This window comes from Sciurus vulgaris, assembly GCF_902686455.1.
Source record: "Sciurus vulgaris genome assembly, chromosome: 5".
NCBI lineage: Eukaryota > Metazoa > Chordata > Mammalia > Rodentia > Sciuridae > Sciurus > Sciurus vulgaris.
This window is the reverse complement of record NC_136465.1, coordinates 65,217,158-65,235,650: the sequence shown is the minus strand read 5'-3', so window position 1 is coordinate 65,235,650 and position 18,493 is coordinate 65,217,158. Positions and strand designations below refer to the sequence as shown.

The window sequence follows — 18,493 nt, the reverse complement described above, 5'->3', positions numbered from 1 at the left end:
ATCATTCTTTATGGCTGGGTAATATTCCATTATATATATATATTTATATTTATATATATATATATACACACCACAGTTTCTTTATCCATTCATCAATTGAAGGGCATCTAGGTTGGTTCCACAGTCTGGCTATTGTGAATTGAGCAGCTATGAACATTGATGTGGCTGTATCTCTGTAGTATGCTGATTTTAAGTCCTTTGGGTATAGGCCAAGGAGTGGGATAGCTGGGTCAAATGGAGGGTCCATTCCAAGTTTTCTAAGGAATCTCCACACTGCTTTCCAGAGTGGCTGCACTAATTTGCAGCCCCACCAGCAATGTATGAGTGTACCTTTTTCCCCACATCCTCGCCAACACCTGTTGTTGCTCGTATTCTTGATAATCGCCATTCTAATTGGGGTGAGATGGAATCTTAGGGTGGTTTTGATTTGCATTTCTCTTATTACTAGAGATGTTGAACATTTTTCCATGTTTGTTGATTACTTATTTGAAGAGATGTGCTCAACACTCATCTTTATTCCCTTGCAGGAAAATCCCATCAGACAATAAAGTTCTTTTTCTTGGTGATCATATTAACAAGTTCAACAAAAAAAGTGGTTTGAAAGAGATCCATTACTCACATGCAATATCACCCCTTTGTCCAGTAAACTCTGCTTTTTGGCTGTCATAACGAAATAGTGCGTGTCATCTTTGTAGTAGACAATGTTCTCCAAATCAATACCTGAAACCAGAAAACAAACATATGCATATGAGGAGTTTGCTGAGATTAGGCATCCAGAGAGACTACTTGAGTCTATATGAGACAGGGTCATAAAATTCCAGGCAGAAAGATGTTTAGGCCTGGATTCTCACTTCCTGCATATTCAGTTCATGAAAATAAGGGGAGCTTTGTTTCACTCTGTACTGTGCAATAATTCACTCATCTCCCTAAGTTATTCTGAAAGCAATGACCAAAAGTTAACATAAACATAAAATGAGAAAAACAAAAACAAAACAAAAAAAGAGGCTAACCCTAAAAGACAGTATGGGTTAGCTAGAGAACGAGAGAAATCTCATAAGCCAGGCATGGCTGCACAAGCCTGTAATCCCAGCAGCTCAGGATGTTGAGGCAGGAGGATCACAGGTTCAAAGTCAATTTCAGGAACTTAGTGAGGCTGTAAGCAACTTAGGAGATCCTGTCTCAAAATAAAAAATAAAAAGGGTTGGGGATGTGGCTCCGTGGTTAAGTGCCCTTGGGTTCAATCCCTGGTACCAAAAAAATAAAAACAGAGTAGATGCCTGGATATAGAGAATGAACTATTGTCTTTTTAATTCAATTCATCTAAAAAACTGAGCAATGAAATCAAATCTAAAAAACAGAATGAAAATACATCTTTTTTTGTTGCAGAAAAATAAATCTATTCAAAAGTCATCATACAACAATGTCCTTCCTATCTAGCACATGGTTTGCTTCCAAGTCAAATGAACTCAGAAGACTACATACTCAATATCTACCTTAGGTTCTCAAAAAAAATCAGAGAGGTACCAACGGGCAGTTTGCTATACATAGTGCCATAACAGCATCACAATGTAGGGGTAAGGGATTGGGGATGAGTTGGTAGAAGGCAGAATGAACACTTTAAAACAATACATAAAAACAAAATCCAGAACAGCCCAGTCACTGTGCTGAAGACTGAAAATTCTAGAGCAGGAGACGGAAAGATATGGGACAATTGCACTAAGAACAAAGTATGGGAGAAGAGAAGTATGGGAGAAGAAAAAGCAGGCTTAACAAATGGCCTAACAATAACAACAAGCACCACCCACCCTATCAAACCTCCAGGAAAAAAGTAATAAGTAATTATTTCAATATTTAACTTTATTACTTTGAAAGAATCTATACCAACCTGTAGCTTCTCGCAGCTCCTGGAAAAATTTTTGGTTGAATATGAAAGCCACACCACTGATCTCTTCCACTTTGGCTTCTGCTGTTGTATTTCGGTTAATAAAATTTGCTGTAATGGCAATGGCCAGTTTGCCACGAAATTCTTTCCGACGAAATCCTGGAGGGAAAGAAATTTTTATAGGTGACGATACTGGCTAGAGAAGAAGGATGATCACTTCAAATAAGGGGGGTGTTGATGAAGACATTAGGGAAAATGTGGAGGAAGAAACTCAGTGGAAAATTTTTAGGGCAGCTCTTTTCCATCTGAAAATAAAGTTCGAGAAGATATACAAATTCATGAATGAAGTCAAAGTCTCCCAGTCATCAATAAACAATTTGAAATCTGACTGAACAGAATACTATTCAGTACTCGGGATTCCATTTAAAAGGGGGGGAAGTAGGTGTGCCAACTTAAATATGTAGATTACATTCTACCTTGTCAATTATCAAAAGTAAAGTATCTCATCTCCTAGTACCCTAACAAGAGCACCCTGTAAAATACACTCAGAGTGTGTACTGTCTGGAAGAAAGCTGAGATGCCACGCAATTTAAATAAGTAGCCCAGTAAGGCATGGTGGTACATGCCTGTACTCTCAGAGACTTAGGAGGCTGAGGCAGAAAGATAGCAAGTTCGAGGTCAATGTCAGTCATTTAGCAAGACTCTGTTTCAAAATAAAAAATAAAAAAAAGGACTGGGGATGTAGCTCAGTAGAAAAGTGCATCTGGGTTCAATTCCCAGTACACCATCCCCCACAATAAAAGATAGCACATGTACAAATTCTCAGGAGTACGGACTCTTGGGGACCAGGAGTAGAGGGTCAGCCTCTACTCTTCTCTGAAGAAGTGTAGAACACAAGCCAATACCTTCCAAGGTGTTCCTACGGCCATCTCCACCAATGATCACTTCAAATTCATACTCTGATACAGGATGAGTTTTGGGGTGCACCAGTGCCCGCCAACCTATCCCTGTGGATCAAAAGCAAAATTAAGGTCATTACCCAGACCAAATTCATATCTCCAAGATCATCTCTAGATACCCAGGCATACAGACTGCACAAAACTCCAAGCTAAAATCACTAAATATAAAAGAACTGGGTAGCCAGGTATGGTGGCATATTCCTGTAATCCCAGAGTCTTGGGAGGCTGAGGCAGGAGGATTGCAAGTTCAAAGCCAGCCTCAGCAACTTAGCAAGGCACTAAAGCAACTCAGTGAGACCCTGTCTCTAAATAAAATACAAAAAAGGGCTGGGGATGTGGCTCAGTGGCTAAGTGCCCCTGAGTTCAATCCCTGGAACCGAAAAAAGAAAAAAGAACAGGGTATAAACTTCAGACAAAAAGAAGTTTTGAAGAGAACTTAAAAAGGGACTTTCTCCACCATATGATTTTCTATAGTACAAGTACATTGCAATGACTAAGTCAAAGGCCTCCTCATTACACCAAAAGTCTACAAAGAAATTCCTTTAACTAGTTCTGAAAAACACTGGCAGATTACTCCAGCTTTGTCCCTTTACCTCATCTGTTCTCATCCTTTCAGTGCCCCTTTCTGCCTTCTTCATTTGTCCAATTCAACTTACGTTCATTTTCTTGATCTTCAGGAGGCTGTACAAGTCCTTGGAATTCTACGTTGACATGTATTTCGATGCCTAGGATCAAGGCTACTTTCAAAAGTATTAGTTGGAGTTGACGTATACCTGGGTAAATACAAAGACTATATGTTTGCAAGAGCACATAGTGAAGAGAGAATGCATCAATAGTTGCTCCTCACTTTCCTTCCCACCCACTCACCTATGCATAGTCTATTCAGGTTCTCCAAAGTCTTTTGGAGCAGGAGACATTTTCCAAGTCATGTTCTCTAACTTCTTTCTTTTTAAGGGTAAATACAAATCAGTGAAAGAGATGCTCTAGAGACTTTAAAGGTCACCTACATCTTTGGGTTAGGTATTCTAAACAATAGAAAGCTTGGAGACAGCAAGGGACTGTGGCCAACAGGAGACTTTCCTTTCTCTCTTCCCCTGATTCATAAGAGATGCTATTCTCAGCAGTATCTATAGTCCTAATAGGGCATGGCACCTACCACAGGACACAGGAGTACATCCATGAGTACAATTTTCACAGCTTGATATGGAGTCACTATATTGCTCTCTGAGATATCCATGGCATCTACATTCCAGTCTATTATCTCATTGACCTTCACATATTCTCAGCAGGTAAAAGAACTCACAATTCAACCTTATCCTCTTAACACAACCCCAGATGATCTACAATTGTGGCAATAGAGGCCCCAAATGATTGAAAATCTCACTTATTATCATGGTGAGATTTATACATTTATTCGATGCCCAAAATTCCTACCCAGTGCCAGTTGTGGCAGCAACACTAGGTACATAAAGATAGAACTCTAGTTGCTAAACTAAGACCCTCTCAATCTCAAAATAATCCTGCCACTCATAATCATTGGGAGACAAATCCACTCAATCAATGACCCTCAGTCATCTCTCAGAGCCAAACTTACCTTCAGTCTGTGACTAATCTGCTAGAAGTACAGGCAAATCCTTTGCTAAGTCATGCTGGTTATTTTCCTTAGCTTACCACAACTATCACCCTCTGAGTCACACTCCCAAAGACTCATTAAGTCCCATGCTAGCGCACATTTTATTTTTGCAGATAACTGTTGTTCCAAGATGCTTTACAAATCATAGCCCAGAAGATGGAAACAGCACTTCTGTGAGGGAAGTGGAAGCTGTTAGCCAGTATTTGATAAACTGGCACAATCTCTTCAAACAGCAAAAGGTCCAGTAGTTGAATGTTTTTATAGGGGCACATCTGGAGGAACTCAGAACAGTTTCTTTGATAAAGCTTCCCTGGAATAATTAATAATAACCAATTTAAAAAAAAAAAAAAAAGAACTTCAACTTCATAATGCAGACAATTTCTGTTCCGAACTGGTTTTCAGATAGGCCACTCAGTCATGAAAATAATCACCAACTGCATTAACTTGTATTTATCTGTTTCAAAAACAGAGAATCCAAGTGAGCTTGAAGATGACAAGAGAATAGTAAGAGCTATTCTGGCTGCAAACTTCGTGAGAATCACCTAACCAGAGGAATTTCACTACTGACTTGCCATTCATGACCAAGCTAAAATTCTTCTTCTTTAAGTGTAAGGACTGCATTCCTGTAGCACTTTCTTCTTATGTTAGTTGATCATATGCAAGATTACACTGCAGAGAGCCACAGCCTGTGTCTTTCTTCTACTACACTAAGAACCACCAAAGGATTAAGGTCTAAATTGGTCACCGGTTTCCCAAAGTCTAGTACTGCTACCTGTCCCACACACTGCAAGTACTCAGCAAGAGTCCAAGGCCTAACTCAGACATCCTTAAGCCAAACTCCTCCTTGCACAGGGCAGACACTTGTAGTTCAAAGTTCTAGGTTACAGAACCACTGGAGGCAGATATTTTGACTTGAAATAGGGAATAAGATCAGAACAATTAGGCTATTGAGCAGGAATTCCTCAGATAACCTACCTGTCTCTGTCTACTGAAAAGTGGGCGGGAGAAGGGTTGGAATCCTACAGCAGCTGGTGTTACTCACTGATATGATCGATGGCTCCAGCACAGAACTTGCCATAGAACTTCTTGGCACCCAGACCTCGAAGATCATGTATGGTGAAGGGCCAGAGATGTAAGACATTGTTGCGGGAGAAGGCATCTCGCTTCTCAATAACCACCACCTTGGCTCCCAGTAAGGATAAGTCAATGGCTGTGCGGAGACCACAGGGACCAGCTCCAATGATGAGACACTGAAAAACAGTTGCTTTCAGGGCAAAGTTTGTGACTCTTGAAACGTATTTCTAGAGGTAGTTAATAATCTCATAACCATCATTCCTGTAAGCTTCCAGTGAGGGCTATTCTCCCATTACCAAGAAAACTTTAAACATGTCTGGGTCACAGCAGAGCACCTGCAATGGTTTGAAAGAAGAGCTGTGATTGCTGTGTATGGGAAAGACTGAACTGTCAGTACTACTTGTGAACCAAGCACATGTTCACCCTGGGCACCTGTAAGGCCCACAGGTCTGCAACATATTTAAAGGGGTAATCATTTCAACAAGCAATATGAAAATCATATCTAATCTTTCACTGATAGGAGAGGATCTTCTGAAAGGCTTCTTTCTATGTTCAGCAGATTTCTGTCGAAGGAGGTAATTATTATGATTCAAGCAATCTTCAGAGCCCTGGAATGGATCTATCACACAAATGATTCCCTGGAGGCAACTTTCAAGAGCCAAAATTTTATGTGCTAAAACAGATCTAAAAATCATTTCTACACTGAAAATCCAGGAAACTGCTCCTGAAAATCAGTATTCTAGAGAAGTACTCAGTGTAAGGCTGAACACAGATCTTAGTTTGTACTGTATGCTCAGAAGGAAGCTGTGCAACACATTTGACTTTGCATTCCTTTTATTCTTAATAAAGTTCACCATTAAACTCATGAAACTTTTGCCTTCAGATTTCTTGAATATTATTGATGAATATCTATTCAAATGTAAATCTACTGGGATGGGTCTCTATCCACCCTGGGTGAACAGAATCTGAGTTATGGTTATGTAAAGATGACATTCAAGAACTGTGAAGCTATGCATAGATAAGACTCAGCCTGGCCATGTCCTTGCTAAATGACTTGCATCCTCCTAATAGGTTCAAAATGGAACTTTAGCAAAATGCAAAGCTTACTTCAGGGTTATTCTTAAAAGTTGAGACTTTGAATGTCCAAAATGTAAATACATGAAATACGCTCAGAAGAGTCTGGCATATGAAACAGTCAACCCTTCAACAGATGAATGGATAAAGAAAATGTGGTATATAGACACATAATGGCATATTACTCAGCCATAAAGAAGAATGACTTTATGACATTTGCCAGCAAATGAATGAATATGGAGACAATCGTGCTTAGTGAAATAAGCCAGTCCCAAAAATCCAAAGGTTGAATGTTTTCTGATATGTAGAAGCTAACCCACAATAAGGGTGGGGTGAGGGGAAGAACAGAAATGCAGTAGATTAGACAATGGGGAATGGAGGGAAGTGGGGATAGGAAAAGGATAGACAAAGAAATAAATGATATAATTTTCCCACGTACATATATGAAAACATCACAGTGAATAGTGAATCACACCATCACATACATCCATAAGAATGAGATTCTAATTAGAATAAGATAAATTCCATGCTTATATATCAAAATGGATTCTGCTGTCATTTATAACTAAAAAGAACCAATAACTTTTTTAAAAAAGAGAAGGAAAAAATGAGAGTGAGTAATGGATCTGCAAAGTTGCAATAGGGTATAAGCTTAATTTCCTAGGTAAGGTTGATGCTAGAATCTGCCTGGTATCAACCTAGCCTGGCATTCTTACCCATTCCACCTCTATTCAATTCTTCTTATTGGTACCTAAATTCTCATGTCAGTGACCTTAAAGCCCAAGAACAGTCAAGTCCTTACCTTAGTGTTAGTGCATGCTTTTCCCTTTTTGTAGTCTTTGTGACTACCCCGTTTGTCCAACTTTGCCCAGAGAGCTTTAGCTTTCCAGTAGTTAAGCTTGGACTTGAGCTTGTGATAAAAGGAACGGTAGTCCTTAGGCTTCAGTTCCAGGTGGTCACAGAGTTCTTGAAAGGCCTTGAGGGTTCCCTTGCAGGTAGTGGCTTGGACAAACCGGTCAAAGAGGACATGAGCTTGGTTCGTGATCTCATGCTTCTTCTCTTCCATGCTTCCCCACTCTCAGCACTGCCCAACAGAGTGGGCAGTGGGATGGCTGTTGATCCACCTGACACTGTCACCTTAATCTACCAAAAAGAAAGAGAAAGAAATGGTCAGTATTTCTTTATCTACAATTCATTTATCTGAAGCAGAGATCCCAAATGATAACACATTCATTCAACAAATGCATACTGAAATGCTCCAGGGACCATCCAAGATACTGAGGTGGAAAGATGAGCAAGACAGCCCTTGTTTTCAAGGATTTTACAGTCTAGAGAATGACAGACAAATAAACTGAATGATATAGGGTACCATGAGAGAGAGAGGAACAAAGAAAATAGTACCAAAATCTCAGAGAGGTAGGGTCTTCATTAAAGATGAACCTATAAGACACGATAGCAGAGTCTTTCAGAATAAGTAAGTGTTAGCCAGGTAAGGAGAAGTATGGTACGTGAGAAAACTAAAACACAGGCAGTCCTGTGAGGGATAAAGATCAAAGAATAAAAAAATGATTCCCAGTTTTCCATTTTTAGGCCACTGGGAAACTGTGAGAGCAAGCCAATCAATTAAAAATAGAAGTACTCATTTGTGAAGATGGGCTAGTAAACTCCCTTTTCAATGTGTTGCATCTGAGCTGCCTATGGGGAAACATTTACTAGGCAGTGGAGTATGAATGTGAAGTTCAGGGGAGTCCTTAGAGATGCACACCAGGTTTGGGAGCCCTTAGTGTACAAGTGGTAGTGGAACTTGAGAAAAGTCATGGGCTTTACATGTGCTCTGGAAATAACAAACCTGCAAGAGACTGGCAGAAAGCTGACCCCACTAGAAAAGATTATGAGAAACACAACACAGAAAGGGCAGTGTCACAGAAGTTTAAGAAGCAGGAAGTCCAGATGTAATATCAGCGGGAATTGCAGGATGGGGAGATTTTAGAGCCATCCCATTTTGCTCATAATCATATTTAACAATAACAATTATGCCATCAATACCTTCCACTTATCAAAAATATGAACACATTTATCATTTGATGTGTCCACTGTAAAGAGGCTTACAGGCTGAAGATAGCACCTCATGTGTTTCTTCATGCACTTTCTCTCTGGTATCTGTCTCATCATCTTTATACATTTTATTTTTCATCACTATTACAACCATTATTTGGAGGTAGGTGGCAAAGGGCCAATCTAAGCCATGTGAAGAATGGAGATTTAGGATAGGGTGTGACTGAAAGGCACCATCCTGAGCCACATGTGCCTGCACAGACTGCAGGATCCCGGAAGTCACTTTGCCTCATAAAACTTCAATTTTTTGTTGTGAACACAAGAAGGAATGATTGATGACCTCTATAACTCTCTCCCAATTCTGAAGTTCTCTGAGTCTTGTGTTGAAGAAATCCTCCTGGTCACAGTACTTGTTCCTGATGCTCCAGTTAGAAGGTACATCACAAGCACATCCCCGATTTATCACTAGAATTACAAACATGACTGGGTTGGAACTTTGGAGGATTTACTCTTGGGGATAGGAGGATATGAAGGGTGTTATTGATGTGCTAGGCTCAGGAGGGGAACAGAAGCAAGAAGGGTAATGGAAGGAAGAAGTGGCCTGCTATTTACTGATCCAATGTAAGGGTAGGGGGAGCCAACAAGCTGCAGGTGCTAAGATAACCAATTCTCAGGGAACTGGTGCCAAGTTTCACAAGGTTCTGTCGTGAAGCTCTTAGTTTGGGAAAGTCACTGAGCAACAGAGTCCCATCATGAAGGAGAAATAATGCCGTTTTTCTCCATACCACACCATGATATTATATGATTAAACCAAATCACCTGGAAATGTATCTTAAGTTTTATGAGAGAGAACTGTCTTTCCCCTTCATGCTTTCTGTGTCTCAATACTTCTCTGCTACTGTGGAGGATGGGTGGAAGGTGATTAATTCATCACCTGAAACATACTGCTTTGGCTTCTCACCTCAAAAAATGTTACTTACTCAACAGGCTCTCCTAGCTCTGGATGTTAGGAACTATACCTACTGCTTGTCCTAATATCCATGTGAGCAAGTGTTCAGCAAGAAATGGAATTAGGGGGCTAGGGAGTAGCTCAGTGGATGAGTGTTTGCCCAGCATGTGTGAGGCCCTGGATTCCATTCCCAACACCACAATAAATAGATACTCAAATAAATAAATAAATAAATAAATAAATAAAGAAGATTAATGGAAACTAACCTTCAGTTTCCCCTATATAAAGGTTCTGATTTAGGTAGTAGCAAGAAAAATATTTTAAACTTCCTAAGAAGAGTCCATTTTTTTCTTACAAGTCAAGATTTATCTTTAAAATGGCAGATAATAAAAAGACAGCTAGTAGGGGTGGATAAAAACAGATGTGCTTATGCAGAGGCAGAAGAAAGAGTACAACAGGTAATAAATGGAAACAAAGATCTCAGATAGTATGCGCTGCATTGGGGGCCCTCTGCCTCTTGCCCTCTAAGTAGGGAATCTGCAATTTTACTTGTTTTATGGTGAGCAGACCCCATTGTGTTGTCCTGAACCTACATATCCTACCTATGTTCACAATCAACCTTGACTTCACCAGTCACAGACAGATGTTTGCAAACTTTGAACCCACTGTGTCTGATATACCTGTGTCAAGGAAGAACATTTTTCTTTGTTCCTTAACAGATGCTGCCAAAACTTGGAGGACTGAGAACACCATTACTTTCTTGTTGAATCTAACACATTAAAAACCCTACACCAGATATTTGTAAAATCCTTTTCCCTGTCATAACACCTGCTTTGTTCTCATACCTCCCCCTCAAGAGTGTCTAGGGCATTTGTGCTGCATGGACTACTATCTTGTTGGCTGGTTGTAGCCCATTCTGAAATAAATATTCACTTCCAAAGAGCCACTAACCACCACATAGAAGACCCAAATCAAATTCCACAGCAGATGAACACCCTCATTAATAATCAGTCCCAATCCTTTGTAGCTGTAAACCTGTAACGCACCTTCAAATTAACATGTTTCAACTGCAGAGTGAAACGTATTAGGTACCCAGGCTAAAGGATCTTGACCTGCAGGGACTAATGACAACAGATAAAGAGAAGCAGACTAGTTCCTGGAACAATGCAACAGGCATTCAAGGTAAGACTACACGAGATTGAGTCCCTTGGGCCGCCTTACTTTTCCTCCTTTGTGAGCCAGATGACTGCAGCAGGAAGACAAATCTAGAGTATCACAGCATTATTCTGTGGTTCTGATGTACTGGGACTGTCTCATTAGCAAGAGGACTTACCTGGCATTCTGACTCACTCTGAATAGCTGGGCAGAATGGTAGAAGAGCCATTCCTGTAACCAACCCATTTCCCTCATTCCTGAATGTCAAAACCAAATCATGCTCCCCTTGACTTCTCCTTGACCATCTGTGTACTATTTGTCCAAGCGTCTTGGGAAAATCAACATTCATAATCACAGGAACCTAGAGACCAAGAAACCTGGCAGAAAGGTACTTGAAATTCTGAGGACAGAAAAATCAAGATATGAAAAGAAAGACATAAGGGAAATGAGGAGCCTGAAGGAGGAAGAGGAAAAAACAGTGATGCCAGGTTTCCGGAGGGAGCATCTGTGAGATCTCTGCCTGTTGATAACCCTGCATGTTTTGTCTCGTGGCAGCTGACTGCTGACTCAGATGATCTGTGCATTCCTTGGCAGTACAGGGAAGTGCTAGGGAGACAGACAGCCTATGAAGAACATGAAGGTTCATGTTTCTATTTACAATAAAATGAAAGGTTGCCCTGACTCATGGGTGGTTATGAGAATGCTCAATCTGCAGCTCTTAGAATAGGTGGGTGATTGTTTGGGGAGGTTAGTGAAGAAAATTATCTTTAAAATTAGAAAAAAGAAAGAAACAAAACAACAAAATAAGAATCACTCACCAGAGTGAGGCTTAAGTTTCTCTCGTGCTTCTGTACCACTAAGTGTGCAAATCTCTAAATCTTAAAAAGAAACCTAAAAAGTGACCCTTTTCTTAGATCATTAGGTGAGAGATGTGACTCGTCTAAATAGATTTTGGAATTATCGTAGGTGTATAGGAATGCTTGTTTTGGAATGCTGTTAGGAGGAAACTTAGTTGAAAAATGCATATCAGATTATTGAGATTCCGTAGTGTTTTGCCACAAAAACAAGGATCCGAAAATCCACAAAAATAGTTCTAGACGTATTTTTTTTCAACATGAGTGACTGGGCTGCTATCATTTGAATGAGGACACTGAGGTCATGGCTTCAGAGACAACAAGTTGACCAAATCAAAGACTATCTGGGTGCACACTCAAGACTCTGAGGCAGGAGAATCACAGATTCAAGGACAGCCTCAGCAACTTAGTAAGGTTCTGTCTCAAAATATAAAAAGGCCAGGGGATATAGCTCAATGGTAAAGTGCCACCCCCCCAAAAAAAATCCCCACAAAACTGTCTAGGAATAGGATTTCTCATCCTCTCTAACTCTACTTCTCAGCTCTGTATTTCTCACAGCTCCTCAGATAAGATTCTCTGGGTATCCAGGAAGCAACTCAAAATAATACAAGGAAAGTAGTCTTTGTCATGCATTAATTTTTCCCCCAATTTTTAAAATAAATAACACATACTATAAATTCCCATCTTAATCATTTTATTCTTTTGAGACAGACTTTGCTGTGTTGGTCAAATGGCCTTCAACTCCTGGGCTCAAGTGATCTTCCTGCCTCAATCTCTCAAGTAGTTGGGACCTCAAGCATGTGACACAGAACCCAGCTCATCTTAAATCAATTTAAGTATACAGAACAGTGTTAAATATAATCATGGGCTGAGGTTGTGGCTCAGTGGTAGAGCATTTGCCTCATATGCTTGAGGCACTGGGTTTGATCCTCGGCGCCACATAAATAAATAAAATAAAGGCATTGTGTCCATGTATAACTAACATAAATAAATAAATAAAATACAGCCATAAGGGTGTGCAACCATTATCACCATCTGACTCTAACTCCTTTTGTGTGCAAGGTTCTAATTTCTCCACATACCCACCAATACTATTTTTCTGTATTTTTCTTAGAATTAGTTTTTTAATTAAAAAAATTTTTCTTAGTTGTAGATGAACACAATACCTTTATTTTTAAATTTATTTTTATTTGGTGCTGAGGATTGAACCCAGTGCTTCACACTTGATAGGCAAACATGCTACCACTGAACTACAACCCCAACCTTTAGTTTTGATAGTAGTCACCCTAACACGTTTGAGGTAGCATCTCACTGCACTTTTGATTTGCATTTCCCTAGTGATCATGTACTTACTGGCCAATTGTACAACTTTTTTTGAAAAATGTCTATTCAAATGTCATTTGAAAAATGTTCATTCTTCAATTGGGTTATTTTTGTTCTTGTTAAGTTTTAGGAGTTCTCTATATTCTGGGTATTAATCCCTTATCAGATATATGATTTTCAACCACTCTCTCTCATTCTGTGGGTTGCCTTTTCACTCTATTGACAATGTCTTTTGATGTACATTATTTTTAAACTTTCATGAAACCTAATTTGCCTGTTTTTTTCTTTTGTTGCCTATGCCTTTGGTGTCATATTTAAAAAAATTTTTAAAAATCACTGCCAAATTCAGTGTTGTGAAATTTTGTCCTATGTGTTTTAGGCTTTACATTTAGGTCTCTGGTCCATTTTGCATTGATTTTTGTGAATGGTATTAAATAAAAGTCCAAATTCATTCTTTTGCATGTGGATATCCAGTTTTCCCAGTACCATTTGTTTAAAAAGACAGCCTTTCTTGGCACCCCTATCAAAAATCATTTGACCATACATGCAAGAGTATAGTTGGGGGCTCTCTATTTATTCCATTTATCTTATACGTCTGTCTTTAAACCAGTACTACACTTTGGATTACTATATCCTTGTAGTAAATTTTAAAACCAGGAAACATGGGCCCTCTAGTTTTGTCCTCCTTTTTTAAAGATTGTTTTTGCTATTTGGGGTACTTTGAGATTCCCTATAAATTTGAGGATGGGTTTTTCTATTTCTGCAAACCAAACCAAACAAGAACAAAACCAACAACAAATCCCTCTAAGAACTGGGATTTAAACAGGTGTTGCACTGACTCTGTATATTATTTTGGCTAATACTGACATTAACCAAACAAAGTCTCCTAATCTGAGAACATGGAATGTGTTCTCATTTATTTAAATTTAATTTCTTTTAGTAATATTTTAGTCTCATTGTAAAAGTCTTTCACCTTCTTGATTAATTCCCAAGTATTTTATTCTTTCTAAATGATGCTATTTTATAAATGCTATTATAAATTCCTTTTCAGATTATTCACTGCTAATGTATAAAAATACTTACTACATCTTAATTTTGCTGAATTCCTGTATTAACTCTAATGGATTTTCTGGGTGGAATCTCTAGGGTTTTCTCAGAGTCCATATAATCTCACTTTTTTCCTTTTCTTCCTCCCCCAATACCAGTACTGGGGATTGAACACAGGATGCTCTACCACTGAGCTATATGCTATATCCCCAGTCCTTTTTCAATTTTTAAATTTTGTGACAGGGTCTTGATAAGTAGCTTGCAATCTTTCTGCCTCAAATTCCTGAGGATCTCAGATTACAGGTGTAAGCCACTATGCCTGGCTCACTTTTTTTTTTTCTCAGTGTAGTTACTTTTTCTTTCCAAATGGCTCTGGCTAAACTTCCAGAGTCATTTGGCATGTTAAACAGAAGTGGATAAAGTGGGCATTCTTGCCTTGTTCCTGATTTTAAGAGGAAAAGCTTTCAGTCTTTACTATTGAGTATGATATTTGCCATGGGTTTTTCATATACAGCTTTTATTAAGGAGGTCATTTCCTTCTACTTCTAGCTGTTAAGTGTTTAACCTTTTACGTTTTTGTTTCTGTATATATTACATCTTCAGATCTTTACTTTTTCATGATATTTACACAGCATGGAAACAATCCTCACCCCACCCCCATTCTGAGTTCCTTCCTTCTCTCAATGGATCAGCTCTTTATTAATACAATAGTAGTCTTCATCTACACCTGCCCATCTACAAGACATTATTTAAATGTTTCTCTTCTCCACTAATTGTAAGATTTCTTGGGGAAGGGACCAGGTCTTTGAGGTTATAGCCTGACCTGTAACAACTACACTATGTTTCTACTGAATCAGTGAGGAAAAGATAGAGTCTGCTGATCCTTGAAGGGCCAGTCCTGTGGAAAAACATTAGCAGGAGCCTGTGTGACTGGGGAAAGTGGGAGAGAACAGATGTTGCAGAGAAGCTTTCTCATGTGCTACCAAAAAGTGGTACCTAAGAAATCAAGAGTCACCTGGAAAGTCTGTGATATTCTGTGACGTTCAACTAGCAAGAATGTGGCACTTTATGATGAATCACTCCACCTCATCCTGGGCTGTGAACTGATCCTTTCTAAAGGTGTCCAGGAATAACCTGCATCATATGATCTCTGGATTCTCTTCCAAGTATCTAATTCTGAAATACAGTAGCATGGCCCTAACCCATATGCTATGCTTTTTCTAACTTTTTAATTCTACTCTTTGCCAACAACCTATTTCTTCATGAAAAACAAGTTAAGAACACCTACACAACTGAGCAATGAAGTGAGTCAGAAACAAATTGAACTCTGTATTGTGGTTCTGCTGCCCAAACACACATTAAACTGTCCAAATCATGCATCCAATAAACGTAGTCACTAATGCTAATGCCAAGGCCTGCCCCAAATAACACACACACACATACACACACACACACACACACACACAAAAATCAGAAAGAACAGTGGCACATGCTTACAATCCTAGCTACTATGCAGGCTGAAGTAGGAGGATCACAAGTTTGGGGCCAGCCTGGGCAACTTAGTGAGATCCTGTCTGAAAGTGAAATAAAAAAGGTTGGGCTGTGCTCAGTGATACAGCACTTACTTGTACAGCATCTGTAAGGACCTGGGTTCAATCCTCAGTATCACCACCACCACCACCACAACATCATCATCATCATCCTACTTAAGGTCCTGTGTCTTATGCTTCCTTGCCTATAAAATGAAAAAAAAAAAAAAAAAAAAAAAAAAAAAATCCACAAAAATCAGAGTTTTGTAGAAATTAAGTAATGAATGTAAAATGGTTGGCGTACCAGACACATAGCAAGGCCCAACCATTGTTATTACCTAATAGTTCATAAATAAATCTCAGCAAGAAAAAATGATAGTCTAAATAAATGGCTACTCTATATAACAGAAATAGATCTCAAATTTGTTTTTGGAAGGAAAGAAAAACACTCCACAATTTTGTTCCATTATCACTCTCCCCTCTCCCTTAGATGTATTCTAGAAGGTATGGTAATGGCAGGGGAGGGAGGGGTTCAAGGATTAATAAGATCAGTGCCATGAGTTCCAGTCACACTTAAATGTTAAAACAAGGCAGATAGAAGAACTCCCTCAGTAATGACAAGATGATGATACAGATAGTTACGAGGTGTCAGAGTCATGCTTTATGTAATCTTCACCAAAGCTGTGAGGTAAATCTATTACCTCCATTTTGCATAAGGGAAACTGCAGCTTAAAGAAGTTTAAAGGTCACAAAACAAGAAGGAAGTAGTATAGCCATGCTTTAGTTCATACCTGCCAAATCTGGAGCTTAAGTCCTTAGTCATGAAAAAACGCTTAAGAATACAGCTTGACTGCTCAGCAAAGGAAATAATCAATTACATGAAGAAAGAGCCTACAAAATGGGAGAAAATCTTTACCACATGCCCCTCAGAGCATTAATCTCCAGGATATATAAAGGACTCAAAAAACTTAACAGACAAAATACAAAAAACCCAATCAATAAATGGGCTAAGGAACTGAACAGATATTTCACAGAAGAAATACAATTGATCAACAAATAAATGAAAAAGTGTTCAACATCTTTAGCAATTAGAGAAATGCAAATCAAAACTACTCAAGTTTTCATCTCGCTCCAGTCAGAATGGCAATTATTAAGAATACAAGCAACAATAAATGTTGGTGAGGAGGCGGGGAAAGGTACATTCATACACTGCTGGTGGGGATTCCTTAGAAAACTTGGAATGGAACCATCATTTGACCCAGCTATTCCACTCCTCGATTTATACCCAAAGGGCTTAAAATCAGCATATTACAGTGATGTAGCCACATCAATATTTATAGCAGCTCAACTCACAATAGCTAAACTATAGAACCAACCTAGATGCCCTTCACACACTGGAATATCACTCAGGCTTAAAGAATGAAATTGTGGCATTTGCCAATAAATAGATGGAGCTGGAGACTATCATGCTAAGTAAAATAAGCCAATCCCAAAAAACCAAAGGCCAGATGTTTTCCCTGATACTTGGATACTAATTCTCAACAAGGAGGGAGGCTAGGGAAGAACAGAGTTACTTTAGATTAGTAGAGGGGAGTGAAGGGAGGGGAGGGGGGATGGGGACAGGAAGGATAGTAGAATGAATCAGCCATTATTACCCTATGTACATATATGACTATACCAGTAGGATTCTACATCATATACAACCAGAAGAATGAGAAATTATATTCCATTTATGTATGATGTATTCAAAATGCATTCTATGGTCATACATAATTAAAATTTTAAAAATGTGATTAAAAAAAAAAGAATGCAGCTTGAGAAATGAAGTCCATCACAATACAAGCCCATGGAATCACTCAGCCTCTGCCTGAGAGCAAAATCCCTGCAGGTATTGAGATGTGCCACACAGTTGTGCAATACATAATTCCTTTTCTTCTCGCAATTTATCACTGCATCTGTTCCTTTGAAATGGAACCCTGTCACAAATGGAAGATAGAACAGTCTGGTTTCACAGGATTTTTTTCTGTTGATTGCTGAAAGGCTAATCAACTAAAATAGTAATAACACAGGCTTTATCAGTCTGCATTCTTCAGCAGGCTCTAGTACCCCAGCCATCAGTGACACCTTTAAGGAATCAATTATAAAGCCTTTTCTTTCTTTCTTTTTCTTTTTTACCGAGGATTTAACTCAGGCCACTTTACCACTGAGCTATATTCCCAGTCCTTTTTTAATTTTTTATTTTGAGAGAGGGTTTCACTAACTTGCTGAGGGTTTCACAATTGCGAGGCTGGCCTTGAACTTGTGATCCTCCTATCTTACAGGCTTGAGCCACTGAACCCAGCAATTATAAGGCATTTTCTAATCATCTAACATATAGGAGGTGAACCTACCTACTGTCAAATATACAGAACTGAGTTATGGTGAGACTAAAAGATCAGCACCTTTGTGCCCCACTAACCTGAAAGCCTTACTAGGATCCAGATGGGGGACAGAAGGGTGCAAAACATAACACAGTAGGGACTGGATGACCAGTTTTGATGGAGAAAGCCTCACTGAGGATGTGGTGAAACACAACCAAAGGAGAATCCTAATGGCTCTTCTCTGCAAGGCCCAAATCTCGCTCAGCACTGTGTACCCGGTTTTAGGTACATGGCAGGTGCTCAAGAAAGTTCTGCTGAATGAAGGGCTGCCAAGTCAGTTACACTTGGGCACACTCTGGAAGCAGGCTAGTTGGCAGGAAGGCTGTGCAGGGAGAACTTGAGGACCTCTGAAGCATAAGTGCTCCCAGAACAGGAAGGTTCCAGCAGTCCAAAGAGATATAAATGTAACAGTTTTATGCTTTGAATATAAACACTTGCTGCTCTGCCACTGCAAGTGATTTTTAAAATGGACATGTTTCTTTCTTTTCCTTTCTCCCTGCTTCTCCCTAATCTTTCCCCCTCCCTAATCTCAGGGGAAA

At 39.2% G+C, this 18,493-nt stretch overlaps 1 protein-coding gene across 1 annotated transcript in view; it reads right to left on the bottom strand.

The window, feature by feature from the left end:
• Nucleotides 1-18,493, bottom strand: part of MICAL3 (microtubule associated monooxygenase, calponin and LIM domain containing 3) — a 203,148-nt gene that overhangs the window by 112,408 nt on the left and 72,247 nt on the right. Inside the window, 6 exon segments of the mRNA XM_079140276.1 lie at nucleotides 620-720; nucleotides 1,886-2,041; nucleotides 2,788-2,889; nucleotides 3,498-3,614; nucleotides 5,517-5,724; nucleotides 7,425-7,765. Of these exon segments, the coding sequence (XP_078996402.1) occupies nucleotides 620-720; nucleotides 1,886-2,041; nucleotides 2,788-2,889; nucleotides 3,498-3,614; nucleotides 5,517-5,724; nucleotides 7,425-7,688 (948 nt within the window). The 5' untranslated portion in view covers nucleotides 7,689-7,765.